This window comes from Thermobia domestica, chromosome 9 (assembly GCF_964235325.1).
Source record: "Thermobia domestica chromosome 9, izTheDome1.hap1.1, whole genome shotgun sequence".
Lineage (NCBI taxonomy): Eukaryota > Metazoa > Arthropoda > Insecta > Zygentoma > Lepismatidae > Thermobia > Thermobia domestica.
Genome location: NC_137462.1, coordinates 23,524,094 through 23,538,184, shown reverse-complemented (window position 1 = coordinate 23,538,184; position 14,091 = coordinate 23,524,094). Strand labels below are relative to the sequence as shown.

The window sequence follows — 14,091 nt, the reverse complement described above, 5'->3', positions numbered from 1 at the left end:
AATGATGGAATGACGAAAGTGGGAGGAAACGGGAGAACCCACGCACACAGCGTTCGGTAACTTTAACAGTCTTGAAGCAAACGATGCATATAAGATAAAGTGACAAGATATATTTTCTTTAAGTTAATTCTTGAAAATAACAATACGAGGGTCACAAAGAAAGTTTTGAGATACGCATTGTTGTGGCACAGTATTTGAATTCCAACAATTGCGTTCGGTAGTGGTATCCAAAGCAAAGAAGCGAAGCAACTTTCAACTCGCCTCGCTTATCGGCGTAGCCGTATCGCCATCACTTGTTTGTTGATGTGAGCAGTATTCGGCTGTCTAGAATGGAGCTTGAAAGGGAACATTTTCGGGCAATGATCCTTTACGATTTCAAAAGTGGTTTGAACGAGACACAAAGCCTTGACCGTTTGCAGGGGGCATTTGGGACCTTGCTCCTTCCCGTGCTACAAATTTTTCGGTGGTTTTGTTAATTCAGAAGAAGTCGGACATCGCTTAAAGATGAAGAGAGACCTGGACGTCCGGCAACAGCTGTGTCAGATGAAAACATTGCCGCTGTGGAACAAATGATCCGAGAAAATCCTCGAACAACTTTCAAGGACACTGAATCTACAGTGAACATTGGATCGCCAGCAGTAACAAAAATTCTTCATGATCATCTTCGGCTCAGGAAGGTTTCATCTCGTTGGGTGCCTCACACTTTGACTGAACAGCAGAAGCGCATGCGTGTGGAATAGTGTGAATAAAAGCTTGCAAGATTTGATGGAGGCAATTCTCGACGCGTCTCTGACATTGTTACTGGTGATGAGACTTGGATCTATCAATCTGACCCTGGAAATTAACGCCAGTCTACAGTTTGGATCTTTCCAGACGAAAATCCACCCACGAAAGTGAAGCGACCATGAAGTGTGGGTAAGAAGATGGTCGCAACTTTCTTCTCCAAATCTGGCCATGTTGCAACTGCTCCATTTGAAGAACAAAGGACTGTTACTGCTCAGTGGTACACCACTGTTTGCCTAAAAAAAAAGTATTCCAGAAGCTTCGGGAACGGCGTCCAAGAACTGGATTGCGTGGGATCCTGCCTCATCATGACAACGCGTCCGTACACACGGCGAACATCACAATTCAGTTTTTAGAATCTACGGAGGTCAAACTTATGACTCATCCGCCGTATAGCCCTGACCTGGCCCCGTGTGTTTTTTTCTGTTCTCAGATCAAAGATCGCATGCGTGGGAAGAGATTTTGCAGCCCTGAAGAAGCTGTAGTGGCTTACGATAATGAACTTTCAACACTTGAAGAAAAAGACTAGCAACACTGCTTCCAAATGTGGTTTTCGAGGATGCAAAAGTGTGTACAGTGTAATGGTGAATATTTTTGAGAAAATGTACGTGTTAAATTGATTCTAAGTATGTAAGTTATTTCACATCTCAAAACTTTCGTAGTGATCCTCGTATTATACAACGTAACTGACTCTATCTCTCCGTTTATATCATGAATATGCCATAAGAATAGTTTCTTCCTGCCAATTGGTTATAAAGCTGTATATTCTGCAAATCAGCTAAGTCACGATAGCCTTTTTACTACAGACAGAAAACTGGCATGCTGCCAGAATTTGAATTTGAAGTACTCAATATACGGATGTTTTTCGTACAAACGTTCAAAGTTTGATACTTTAAATAACACAGCCACATAATAAAAAAATAAAAATAAATAAATAAATAAATAAATAAAAAGTTTTGTGCACCGGACCCCTGGGTATGAATTCGATGTATTTTGTTATACAGAATCCAAATTTCGAAACCCCAGAACGTTCGACTGTCATTTTTTTTATTATGGGCGAAAAACTTGAGGATTTTGGATAGGGATGATACATAAAACACAGCTATTAGAAGAAAAAAAAATTCTGTGTACCTGACCCCAAAGTATGGATGAATTCGATGTATTTTGTTACACAGAATCCAACTTTCGAAACCCCAAGACGATTGATCGTATCAACTTTCTTGTGGGCGAAACTTTTGAGCGATTGCGGATAGGGAGAACACGTTTTTCGCCCATAAAATAAAATCGAATCCATACCCTGGAGTCCGCTGCACAGAACTTTTGATTTTGTATAGCTGTGTTACGTGTATCATTCCCTATCCAAAATCGCTCAAGTTTTTCGCCCATAACACAAAATTGACATAGTCGATCATCCTGGGGTTTCGAAATTTGGATTCTGTGTAACAAAATACATCAAATCCATACCCTGGGGTCTGGTACACAGATCTTTTATTTATTTATTTATTTTGTGTATTGTGACCGTCAGCCCGGCCACAAAACTACGTTTTTGGACGAACAATGTATTTCCTTTTTTATTCATGCAACAAAATCATTATTTTACTCATAGGAAAGAAAAGCTATTTTTCTTTTGGTGAGAACTTCAACTCTTTCTTTGTCTGCAGGTGTTCTTCAGTCACTCTTATCGTTTCTCACGATGGAACAAAGAACTTGTTGTTTTTCTATACTACGCTTATCGTCTGGACAAAGTGCTTTGTAGCAGCAGACTCATTTTTTTCTTTCCCTAAAAATAGTTACCAACTTATAGTTTACGTTACCATGACTGTTCCATATATATTTTCTTCATAACAACATTTATTAAGATTGGGAATATTTTTGGACCTGAAGTTGATATTGTGTGTGAACGAACTTTCGTCGTCGTTTGTCATGTTCCCACGTACTCATATTACGTCATCCTTCCTACCGTGAGAACAGTGTTCATGGCTTGTAGGAGTCGTAGGTGAAATGACTCATTCACACAATTACCATCGTTCGCTCCTTTCCACTGAACTGTTTTACGTATAACAGTAGTGTATAAAACCTAATAGTCATGGAAAGAATCTACTAGTTCAGACTGCAACACTTTTTTTAACTATCACTTCCAAGTTTCGCTCCCACGGGACCGAAACAAATGTTGCCAGTGTTCTCCATTATACCGTCGTTGTATTTGCATTGTGTATGAACGCAGAAAACTTTAACATTTTTTTATTATTTTGTATAATGCACTACCAACCCGAAGTATAGCGAACGGGTTGTTCCCAAGCGTCAGTAGAAGTGAAGAGTGAGCCGGAGTCATCGTAGGAAGAATGAACGAATAATCAGGAAGAACGTTTTGTTACTATATTAATATAAAGGATTACAACGAATACTAAAATATGTAAGAAGAACCTTACCTTCGTGTGAAGCTAAAAAGTGAACGATCGTCTTTTGAGCACGTAGCATTTTTCTGGAGTCAAGGAACTTCATTGTCAATTAGTGTTTCCAGTATTTCCCCAGTTCCGTTGTCATAATTACGCAGTGAAAGTCTCATCTCAGTGCGAATCATAAGTTTATAGTGCAAGTGATACCAAGTAGAAGGGCTATGTTTCTAGTGTTCTTATACAGTGTGCGCATATCTACGTTTACTATACAATGCTGAATGTTTTAATTTTCATCAGTTCGTTTATTTGATTGCGTCAGCGCAACTTCTTCTGTTTGAGCGTTTAAGCTCTGCAAAGTGAAAATTTCGTGTGTTGTTAATATATATATCTCATTTCACTCCGTATCCACATATATGCATGTTTAATAAATAAGAATTTATCTAAGAAAATATCGTCGTCTTCATTCATGTGTGTATGAATCCCTGCGAGCAGTCGGCTTGCCAGTTACGTATATGTATAGGAATGCATACACAAAAAGTAAGTATAATACAACATGAGTCTGAAAAGCACCAACGTTGCTCATGTCAGATCACTCGTTATATTTGAATATTATCAATCTGCGCCTGAAAAGAGTATGAGTCTGGACCAGAATTGTTATCAGCTGTTTTCTTAGGGAGTTCTTCGGAAGCCGGCACCCAAGGGAAACGGTAGGTAACAGTATAATTGGAAGTTTAGTTATCGTTTTTATTTTTTATTTCGTTTATTTGTTTATTAAGTAATAACATACGAAAATAATATGAATTTACAAAGCGGAACCTGCATTATGGCATTGTGACGAAGCAATGTAATATAGCGCTTAACCAAAATACTCCTAAACCTTTTGGCAGGAAAGAGCAGGTTTTAGGATATAGAAATAATAGGAATTGAAACTTTTCCTTCAACTAGATATATCAAATGCCACGAGAACCCAGGAATAAAACTTGTAGATAATTTGCTTGGAGCGCATAATATGTCTTTTCAGCACAAGGTTATAAGAGAGAGAGAATTCTTTGTAAGCCCCTCTGTATAGTTTTCTCAAAATTGTCGTGCCACGTTAGGGGGCAAATATTTTTGAAATCAAGTGAAATGAAATCTTTACTTACATGTCACAGATCATACAAACTAGAAGATGTGGACAGTAAATGTAAGTTAGTGCGGTGAATACAATGAAAGGAAGGAAGAACCTTGATATAACCCTAAGAAAACAATGTTGTCCACTCACGCCCACATGATAAGGGATCCAACATAAAAACCTTTTGCAACCGAAGTGCAAACCTCTACCACTGAATTGCGTGATCCTCGGACAGTTGTTTGTCCTGAGAAATTTGTTCTCATTTAAGTCTGTCTGGGCTTATCTTTGATGCAGTATTAGTATTTTGTTGCTTGACCGTTTCGAGCATTATGTTCAGTTTTAGACTTTTCAGAATATACGAGGCAGTCCACAAAATAATTGTACTAGGATCCTCGCGGACGGAGGGAATTTGTTATTGCTATGTTGGTCACACTGGCGTGTAGCTTAGCTCCTACTCTTTCCAGTGAGCCCAACCACGCGTCAGTACGACTAAAAATGTAGCCACAGTAACGCCTCCCGTGAAATATGTCTATAAGATCTGCCGCCAAGTGCGAGATTCGCAGCGTTATCCGTTATCTCGATGTGAACGGAAAAATCTTCGTCTGAAGCTTTTAACGAGATCAAAATAATTGAGAAGGGCAATTCAGAACAAGAGGAGGGAAATGCTGACGAAGGGAGTCTGCTTTCTACACGACAATGTCAGACAGCATACAGCCAATGCAACAAAGCAACTTTTGGAGTCATTCGGATGGGATGTTTTGAACCACCCCGCACATTCCCCTCACCTTGTGCCTTCAGATTATCATATGTTCACCTCCCCGAAGATGCGCATGGGTGGGAGAAAATTTTCAATTGATCAGGACGTGAAGAACTCGGCAAAAGAGTGGCAGTACACTTCTTTGACCAAGGCAGAAAAAAATGATCCCTCGTCTCATTAAATGCATCGAGAGGGATGACGACTACGTGAAAAAATAGTTCACATATGTACTGATGTAACCATCTAAAAGTTGTTTTAAACATTTTTTTTGAAACCTACAACAATCTAGTCCACTTATTTTGTAGACGTGCCTCGTATTTCTGGACCTCAAACCAGTCAACAAAATGTGGTAAACACATTCTCCTGACTTAAAATTAATGAAAAGATTTTTAAAATACAACTTCTTTTAAAAGAATCAAATTGACAATGTTTATTTTTCATTCATAATTAAGTACAACAAAAAGATTCCGTACAAGACAATATTTTTGAGGCAAAAACTTCCATTTATTTTTTCTAAACAATACAAAGAAGTTTGTATTTTGAAACAGTTAAACAAATAATTATACACACCATAAGTGATACTAAAACAAATTTATTAGAGAGGCCTTCACACATTTAAAATGGTAATTTATTGATCAACTCATGTGACAATGCTCCCTCCTGAGTTATATTATATTACATGAAGGCTTACTGTTTATACACTGAATGCATTGAACCAACACGACCAGAAGTGCACAAAATAAAATATTGTAAATTTTCTGATAAAAATATAACGAAGATGATAACAATACGGTTAAGCGGCTATATATTTAAAACGTTAGAAGAAAGAGCCATTCTCAAGTACAATAATTTATACATTCATGTTGGATATAAATTTCTCCCAGTACTTCCAAACAGACTTTCTGTGTTCCTCTTGCATTATGAGGCAACTGAAAGATTACCTGAATGGAAATATGTCGAATACAAGTCTGAAAAGCCAGAAAAAACGATACAGAAATGATGCAAACCACGCATCATTATCATGTCAGCCAGAATCCATCACAGGCTGTATCATAACAGAGCAGGATAGCTAGTAAGAAGATGGAGGGGCACATAAAAACAAAACTTTTTTTTTAAGTTTTCTTTATTCAACTGTAATTTTTAGCATTTAAAAAATGGACTTAAGGACTTGCTTGGTGACAAGAAAAAAATTAGTCCTTTGATCATACAAGAATTTAATGGCTTTTGAATGGTTACGTAGCTGTTTACATAAAAACGAAGTTGTCAACAATATGGGGCCCATGAAATTTATGGGTGACCCTGCATAGAAGTATACTTTTAGATATTATATACCAGAAAAAAAAATACATTCGTAAGAAAAACAGAGTAATTTAACAATACAACAATAATAAAAAAAAAAAAACGTAAAATCTTTAACAAAATTATCTAAAGATTTGCATTCACAACTGCATGTTTATTGGATAACTGAAATAAATCTAGAATGCTATTAATCGACAACTTGACTATTTTTGAATATTTCTTAATCATTCATATGACGTGTGAAATACACTACTTTTTATGTTTAACTTTGACCCACATGCAATAAAATGATGTCATATGCTCTTTCGGTATAAAATCAAATGTAGGTGAGAGCTTTTGCGTTTTGTAATCGGGAAGTCGTGAGTTTGAATCTCGAGGCCAGTCGGCCATCCAACTGGAATTTTTCCATTGTTTTTCTTTAATATATGGGCAATGTCCGACTTGCTTTTACGAGGTATATTCAAAAAGTATCGAACCTTATTTTTTCCTGGGTAAAACAATGAAGCGCAGGAGACTTCCATCATCAGCGTAGATGTAGAGGGTACAATCATGCGTAGTCTCGATTTTTTTTTTTCTATCCGCAGAAGGCGTCAGCCGCTGGTTGTTGGCCAACGAATGAAGACGTGTAGTGAGCGGTCGTCGGATTTCAGTGTTTGACAGAAAAACTTGAGCAGCGATATTCCATCAAATTTTGTCAAAAGCTTGGCAATATCCAAGCGAAAACCATTCGCAAGATTCCACAGGGTTTTGGGGATGATGCAATGAGTACTTCACGCATAAAAGAGTGGTACAACTGCTTCAAAGAGGGCTGCACATCAAGAGTACAGTGAACCATGTTTAGGTAGGCTTCAACAAGCCGGAATGATAATGTCACTCAACAAGTGCGGACTGTGGTCTTGCAGGACCGTCGTATCACAGTCCGAGAAATTGCGAATGATATAGGGGTAAGCATCGGATCGGTACATTCAATTTTGAACGAGAATTTTGGCATGAGAAGTATCCGCAAAGGGTCTTTCCTAGTAAGATAGTGAAATCGGCCCTTGATCCAAATTGGGTCGCTATTGACCCAAAAGGTTACCCTTGACCTAAAACTACCTCAAAAATTTTTTACCCCCCCTCCCCTTACCGAATTATCGTATCATACATGCTCAAAATTGAATCTTTTTAAATTTTGGTGGGGGTGATCGAAAAATTTTGAAAGTTTCACAGACTGTAGATACTATTTATATGTAAATGTGCAATTTTCTTCAAAAGCATCGATACGTATTTTCTTTATTTTTTTGCGTGTTGAAAATTTCAAAAAATTGTAGGAAAATTTTTTTGGGGGGACACGTCGCTGATTTTTTGGTTAAAAATTTGTTATACCCTTAGGTACAACATATATTTTTTCGGGGTCTGAAAGTGATGGCAAAATTGTCAAAAATAAATAAAACTGAAAACAAACGTGTTTTTTCGGGCTCAAAAAACCTCGCGTCGGCTGAACGTATCTATCAGTGCTTGCTTCGCTGGCTGCACACAATGGCGCTATCTACCGGTAGCACTCTCTACCGCGAGCTGAGTGTAATTTTGTTGTGCAAGAGTCGTTGAAGTGGAAGCACTGTTACGGAGATATATTTGGTGTTTCTATTCCGAAATGGACCCAATCGAAGCAGCCGAAGAACAACAGAAACGGAAAGGATGCAAAAGAAAGGAAAATTGTCAACTTTGGCAAAGGATTGTTTGAAGGGGCCCTCACCTTCAGGGCAATAAAATGAGGGGAAAACTGTGCAAAAAACACGTTTGTTTTCAGTTTTATTTATTTTTGAATGTTGCCATCACTTTCAGGCCCCGAAAAAAATATATGTTGTATCTAAGGGTATAACACATTTTTAACCAAAAAAATCAGCAACGTGTCCCCTCCAAAATTTTTTCCTACAATTTTTTGAAATTTTACACGCAAAAAATAAAGAAAATACGCATCGATGGTGTTGAAAAAAATACACATTTACATCTAAGTAGTATACAATCTGTGAAACTTTCAAAATTTTTCGATCACCCCCCCCAAAAAAAAATTAAAAAATATTCAATTTTGAGCATTTATGATACGATAATTCGGTACGAGGAGGAGGTGGGGGTCAAGTTTTTTTTTTTTTTTTTTTTTTTTTTTTTTTTTTTTTTTTTTTTTTTGAGGTAGTTTTAGGTCAAGGGTAACCTTTTGGGTCAATAGCAACCCAGTTTGAATCAAGGGCCGATTTCACTATCTTATTAGGATAGACCCTTTGTACCGAAGCTGGTAACACTGGAGTAGAAGCAATGGCGTCTGGACATCGCACAGAACATGCTGGATAATGCAAACAATGACCCCAACTTCCTGAACACCGTGATCACGGGCGATGAAACATGAGTTTATGGGTACGACCCGATTTGAGTCAAGAGAAGAGATCATGCGGAATGCGACAGCACGGTTATTCACCATTCAAAAAATTTCCTTGTCAAAGTGTTTCCAACAATGACGGAAGCACTGGGAGAAGTGTGTGCATTACCCAGGAGACTACTTTGAAGGGGATTAGTGTTTCGGATTTCCAAATCAATAAATGTATTTTTGCCAACCTAAGGGTCGATACTTTGTGAACACGCCTTGTATAAATTCCTTTCCCTCACTGTTAATAGTTTGATATAAAATGGCATTTCGGTTGTTTCTGAAACGTTAATAAATAAAACAAAAATAAATTCATGAACCACATTAAAATACAAAAGTATATATGGAAACCGTATTTGATATTACAGATGACAATTTAATACAAAAAGGCGGATATTTTTGTTAATGGAAGTATTTATTTAAACCTTGCTGTTTTCTTTATTATAACAAATCATGCACGCAAATCTCATTTTGTAGTTAAGAAATTCTAACACCCACTTCTTTACTCCGAAAGGAATTTGAAGGATGTCCATAAAGTAAGTGTGCACTAGGGATGCAGGCTTCTGAATTATATATGACCTGTAAACTGAATTGCATCTTATATATACGGATATCCTAAAAACCTTCGCTACACTAACATGAAGAAGTATATGAAGACATTTTTGCCCGTCAGAAACGACCCATATATCCAAAATGAAATGACGATTGCATTTTGAATATCTTCGACACAAGTATTTCAAAAATGGTGTCATTTTCAGTGCATAGAAACTTTTCATGGATAGCTCTTCCTTTCTTCGGTAGGATGTTTGATAGATAAAAATGGCTTATTCTTCCTTTTAGTGCTAGGGCTTTTTTAAAAGGGGAAATAAATATTTATCATAAAATATGATTTTTCAACCCTGTAAATGATTATTTGTTGTCACCAGTGCACTTTAATTCTGTTCCCGTTGATGATCATTCTTGATAGCAGTTGAAGGGTAAGGGGAAAAAGAAGGAATGTCACAAAACTGCATTTTCGAAAAAAAAACGTCATTTTAATATTGAAAACCGCGTAAAAAGAACAGGGTTAGTTAAATCTTTTGCCCCTTTTTACATAGACATTTCTACATCTACGCATGCATGGCACATACAGTCAAATCATACCAAGAGTCACCAACAGATAGAACAAAGTATCCGATAAAGCACATACATGGACATTCCTTGTTTTTCCTCCTTACCCTTCTGTTATTAATCCATGTACATGGGACTGTACTTGTGAAGGAAAATGGACGTATTCCTGTAAAGGAAATAGCCATCATTTTGAATGTCAGTGCTGGGTTCAGCACACAATGTTGTGCATGAAGTACTGCAATTCAATAGTGTGTGTGCGACACGGGTGCGCGTCAATGACTGCTAAATTGAAAGACTATCATGTTGATGCGTATGAGAAACTTTTATGTCATTTTCAAGCCGAAGATTAAGGATTTATAGAAAGATCTGTTATAGGAGATGAAACTTGGGTTCCACTACCACCAACCTGAAACAAAGAGAGCGAACAAAAAACGGCACCACAGCTTATAGTTAAAAAAAAAAAAAAAAAAAAAAAAATCCGCACCCAACTATCACCACAAGAAGTCACGCTCACTTACTTCTGGGATGAAAATGAAGTAATTTTGGAACATTACATGAAAAAGAGAACGAAAGTAACGAGTACTTCATATGCACATCTGCTCTAAATCTATTTTCATCCTGGAATCAGGAATAAACGATGACTTAATGTATTTCGTTACTTCATGACAACGCCTGTCCTCATGATAGTGTCTGTAATTCAGGATATCAAATTGAGTATCTCACAACATCCACGCTATTCTCCACATCTGTCTCCAGTGACTTTCATGTTTTCAGACGTCTTAAATAGGTGGGGAAGGGAAGCACTTCTGAAGCAACATAGAAGTGAAACTCACAGCGCCAGGTGGTTACAGTCACAACCGAACGCATTTTTCTCAACATATCCATGCACTTCCAAAGTGCTAAAATATATACATTGCATGACATGAGGACTACGTCGAAAATGAGGAACGTTTATTTTTGCTGTATTTATTTTACTATTGAATATTATATATATATATATATATATATATATATATATATATATATATTCAAAACAACGACAACGTTTGAGAGGTGATTAATGACACCAAGTTAAGACAAAAAGTATAGACCAACTTGGGTGCAGAAATGCTTCCTTTCGGAGTTACAGGCTGACGAAAACATGAAAAAATGAAATTTAAAGGTTCATAGCTTCAAAACTATGGGATCTACCGTAGTTGGGTCAAGACTTCACTTGGGAACTAGTATGTTCCCTATCCAAATATCCATGTTTCAGAATCCTGCGACACTTCCGCAACAACTTTTATAGAGGTAGTTGGTGAATACTTCAAATTATATACCCGTAGCCAAACTCTCCCTACAAATATTGTTGCGTGAATGCCGTAGGATTCTGAGACATGTATTTTTGGATAGCGCACATACTAGTTCCTAAGTGAAGTCTTGATCCGACTACGGTAGGCCCCATAGTTTTGAAGCTATGGACTTTCAAAGTTTATTTTTTATGTTTTCGGCAGCCTATAACTCCGAAAGGAAGCATTTGTGCACCCAGGTTGGTCTAAACTTTTTGTCTTATCTTGGTGTCAGGAATCACCTCCCAAACGTTGTCGGTGTTGTTTTGAAACACCCTATATATATAAATTGAGATATTCATTTGGATCACTCTAGTATAACATTATGCCAATGTTTGTTAAGATTTACTTGGTCCAAATTTAGTTGTAGATCTTTCATGAGAATATGAAAAACTTCGATAACAATTCTTTCTTGTTTGTGACTATGTCGATAGGGTTTCTTCCTAAAAATAAGAGGAACTTATCGAAAATATTCGGAGGCAAAATTTCATTTGGAGCAGGGAAGCGAGTATAAAAATATTTTAATTACTTTCTATATTCAGTTTTCATGTGGTTTCTCATATGTTTTTTAAGATCGCAACCTTTACGATACGCCGCATTACAGATCTTACATACATAAGGCTTTACACCTGTATGAATGCGTTCATGCTCCACTAAATGACACCTTTGAGTGAAACACCGTCCGCACACAGAACATGGGAATAATTTTTCTCCTGTGTGAATATTCCTGTGTCGTTTCAGAGCCACTGGTGATTGATACGTCTTACCACACATATCACAAGGAAATCTATAAACTTGATGAGTACCATAATTTTCAACGTGTACAGCAACGTTTCTCGCTTCTTCTGAATTCAAAGTGCTGTAATCACTTCTAAACATGTCAGTATTCCCATTTACCGAAGCTACCAATCCACTGAAATCGTGTCCACTCGAGGACGATGCTTCACTCTTTTGGTTTGTGTACTCAGCCATTGTGTTCTCCTGAATGCTGGATGCCATTGCGTCAACGTGTTCTAACTCGTATCTGGAACAGAATAATGCATAACAAGAGATGTAGAATCACGTCAGAACTTACCATACACGAATTTATAAAACAAAAATATTTTAATATAGTAGAAAAACCAATATATCGTAGGTGTTGGGGAACATGCTTTAAACACTCGTGTTACAACCTTCCGTAATGTAATGATACTTAATACAAGGTTGTCCCAAAAGTTCGTAAACACATGCAAAAACTTGAAATTTTATGCAATTGTTAAATGTTTTGTGTGTTTATATCGTGGTAGTGATGCTCTTCATTTGTGTATTTCAGATGTCAATTGATAAAATGAAGCTGCGAGTTTTGATTCGCTACTGCTGGAAGCGAGGACTCTTAACCAGAAAAGCTGCAGAAGAGATTTGTACTGCCGAAGGTGAAGGAACAATTGCATATGCTGCGATCTCAAAGTGGTACACGCGTTTCGAGTCAGGCAACATGAGTCTTGAAGATAAGCCTCGTTCCGGACAGCCGTTAAAGTTGGATGATGGAGACTTGCAAATCGGGTTAGACATTGCGCCTTCAGCGACCAATCGGGAATTGGCTGCTGAGCTTCGAGTTGGCAAATCGACACTTCACCGACACTTGAAGCAACTTGATTTTGTTCACAAAAAGCCGCGCCAAGATCCGCACGAACTCACCGAAGAACAAGCCAACAAACGAGTTGAAATTTGCCGTCAATTGCTTAGTAATCCATTGGACGACCGTTTTTGGAAGTATTGTGACATCGGACGAGAAATGGGTCTATCTGGTCCAGCACAATAGAGACAAGCGATGGGTTAAGAAAGGGCAAGAAACACCGTCAGTTCCAAAACAAGATCGCTTTGGCAAGAAAGTCATGTTGTGCGTGTGGTGGAACTTTGAAGGAATCGTGCATTTTGAGTTGGTTCCTAATGGTCGTGCCGTCAATGCCGAACTTTACTGTCAGCAACTGGAGCGGGTCTATGACAAGTTGAAGCAAAAGTACCCGACTCGGATCAACCGAAAGCGCGCAAAGACAAGTTTGCAGAGCTGGACGGGGTTGAAGTTTTGCCACATCCTGCATACAGTCCGGACTATGCTCCATCAGATTACGGCCTTTTCCGCTCAATGCAACACATTTTGAAGGGCCGCCGATTCGAATCGTTTGATGAAGTCGCGGAAGCGTGTCAAGAATTCTTTAATTCGAAGCCGGCTGAATGGTACTTGGACCAGATCCGAATGCTTGCAGTTCTATGGCAGAAAGTCTTAGAACATTATGGTCTTTATTTTGAGGAATAATGTTTGGTATGTAAATACTTGGCGAATAAAATTTCAATTGTTAGCAAGTGTTATCGAACTTTTGGGACAACCTTGTACAATAGTAATTCGAGTGGATCACTTGCACAAGCAGTCAACTTCACTATCCTCCCAACTAGTTTTTTTCTCTCTCTCTGGAGTGCGACACCATTTTCGACCAAAGGACACAAAAGTACGCAACTTTTCCTCACTTTTCATTCAGCCCCGTATTGTACCTTCTGGTATTCCACATTCGACAAGTATACACGCTTTCGAAAAGCCACTTCTAAAATCTCTCAATTATTTTTAACTATCCACCTCTCTTATATATTTTTTTTTTCTCTTAATGCCTAAAGACACTGTTATTTCGACTAATACCCAGGAGAGCACAATCACAACTAGAAAATTTAGAATTTGCAAAGCCACCGGTTTTCAGGGTTAAAATGACGATAATTCTTAATGCGTACTTAAAATACAGGGTTACCATAAATAATTCGTTTTGAAAAGGGTATTTTCGAAAGTATTACACGTACACACATGTAAGATATATGAAAAGAACTACAAACTCACAAGTTTGTATCGTGTAGAGTTTGGCACTCCCTCATTGGCACCCCCC

The 14,091-nt window shown here is 37.8% G+C and overlaps 1 protein-coding gene across 1 annotated transcript; it reads left to right on the top strand.

Moving 5' to 3' along the window:
* The first annotated feature begins 12,509 nt into the window (after nucleotides 1–12,509).
* LOC145660768 (histone-lysine N-methyltransferase SETMAR-like) lies at nucleotides 12,510–12,983 on the top strand. Its single transcript, XM_081726173.1, has one exon. It carries the CDS (start codon nucleotides 12,510–12,512, stop codon nucleotides 12,981–12,983), a length of 474 nt encoding a protein of 157 aa, XP_081582299.1.
* The last annotated feature ends 1,108 nt before the right edge of the window (nucleotides 12,984–14,091 follow it).

What these genes read in the sequence shown, in the direction of transcription:
- LOC145660768 (XM_081726173.1), top strand. Translation starts at nt 12,510, where the DNA reads ATGAAGCTGCGAGTTTTGATTCGCTACTGCTGGAAGCGAGGACTCTTA.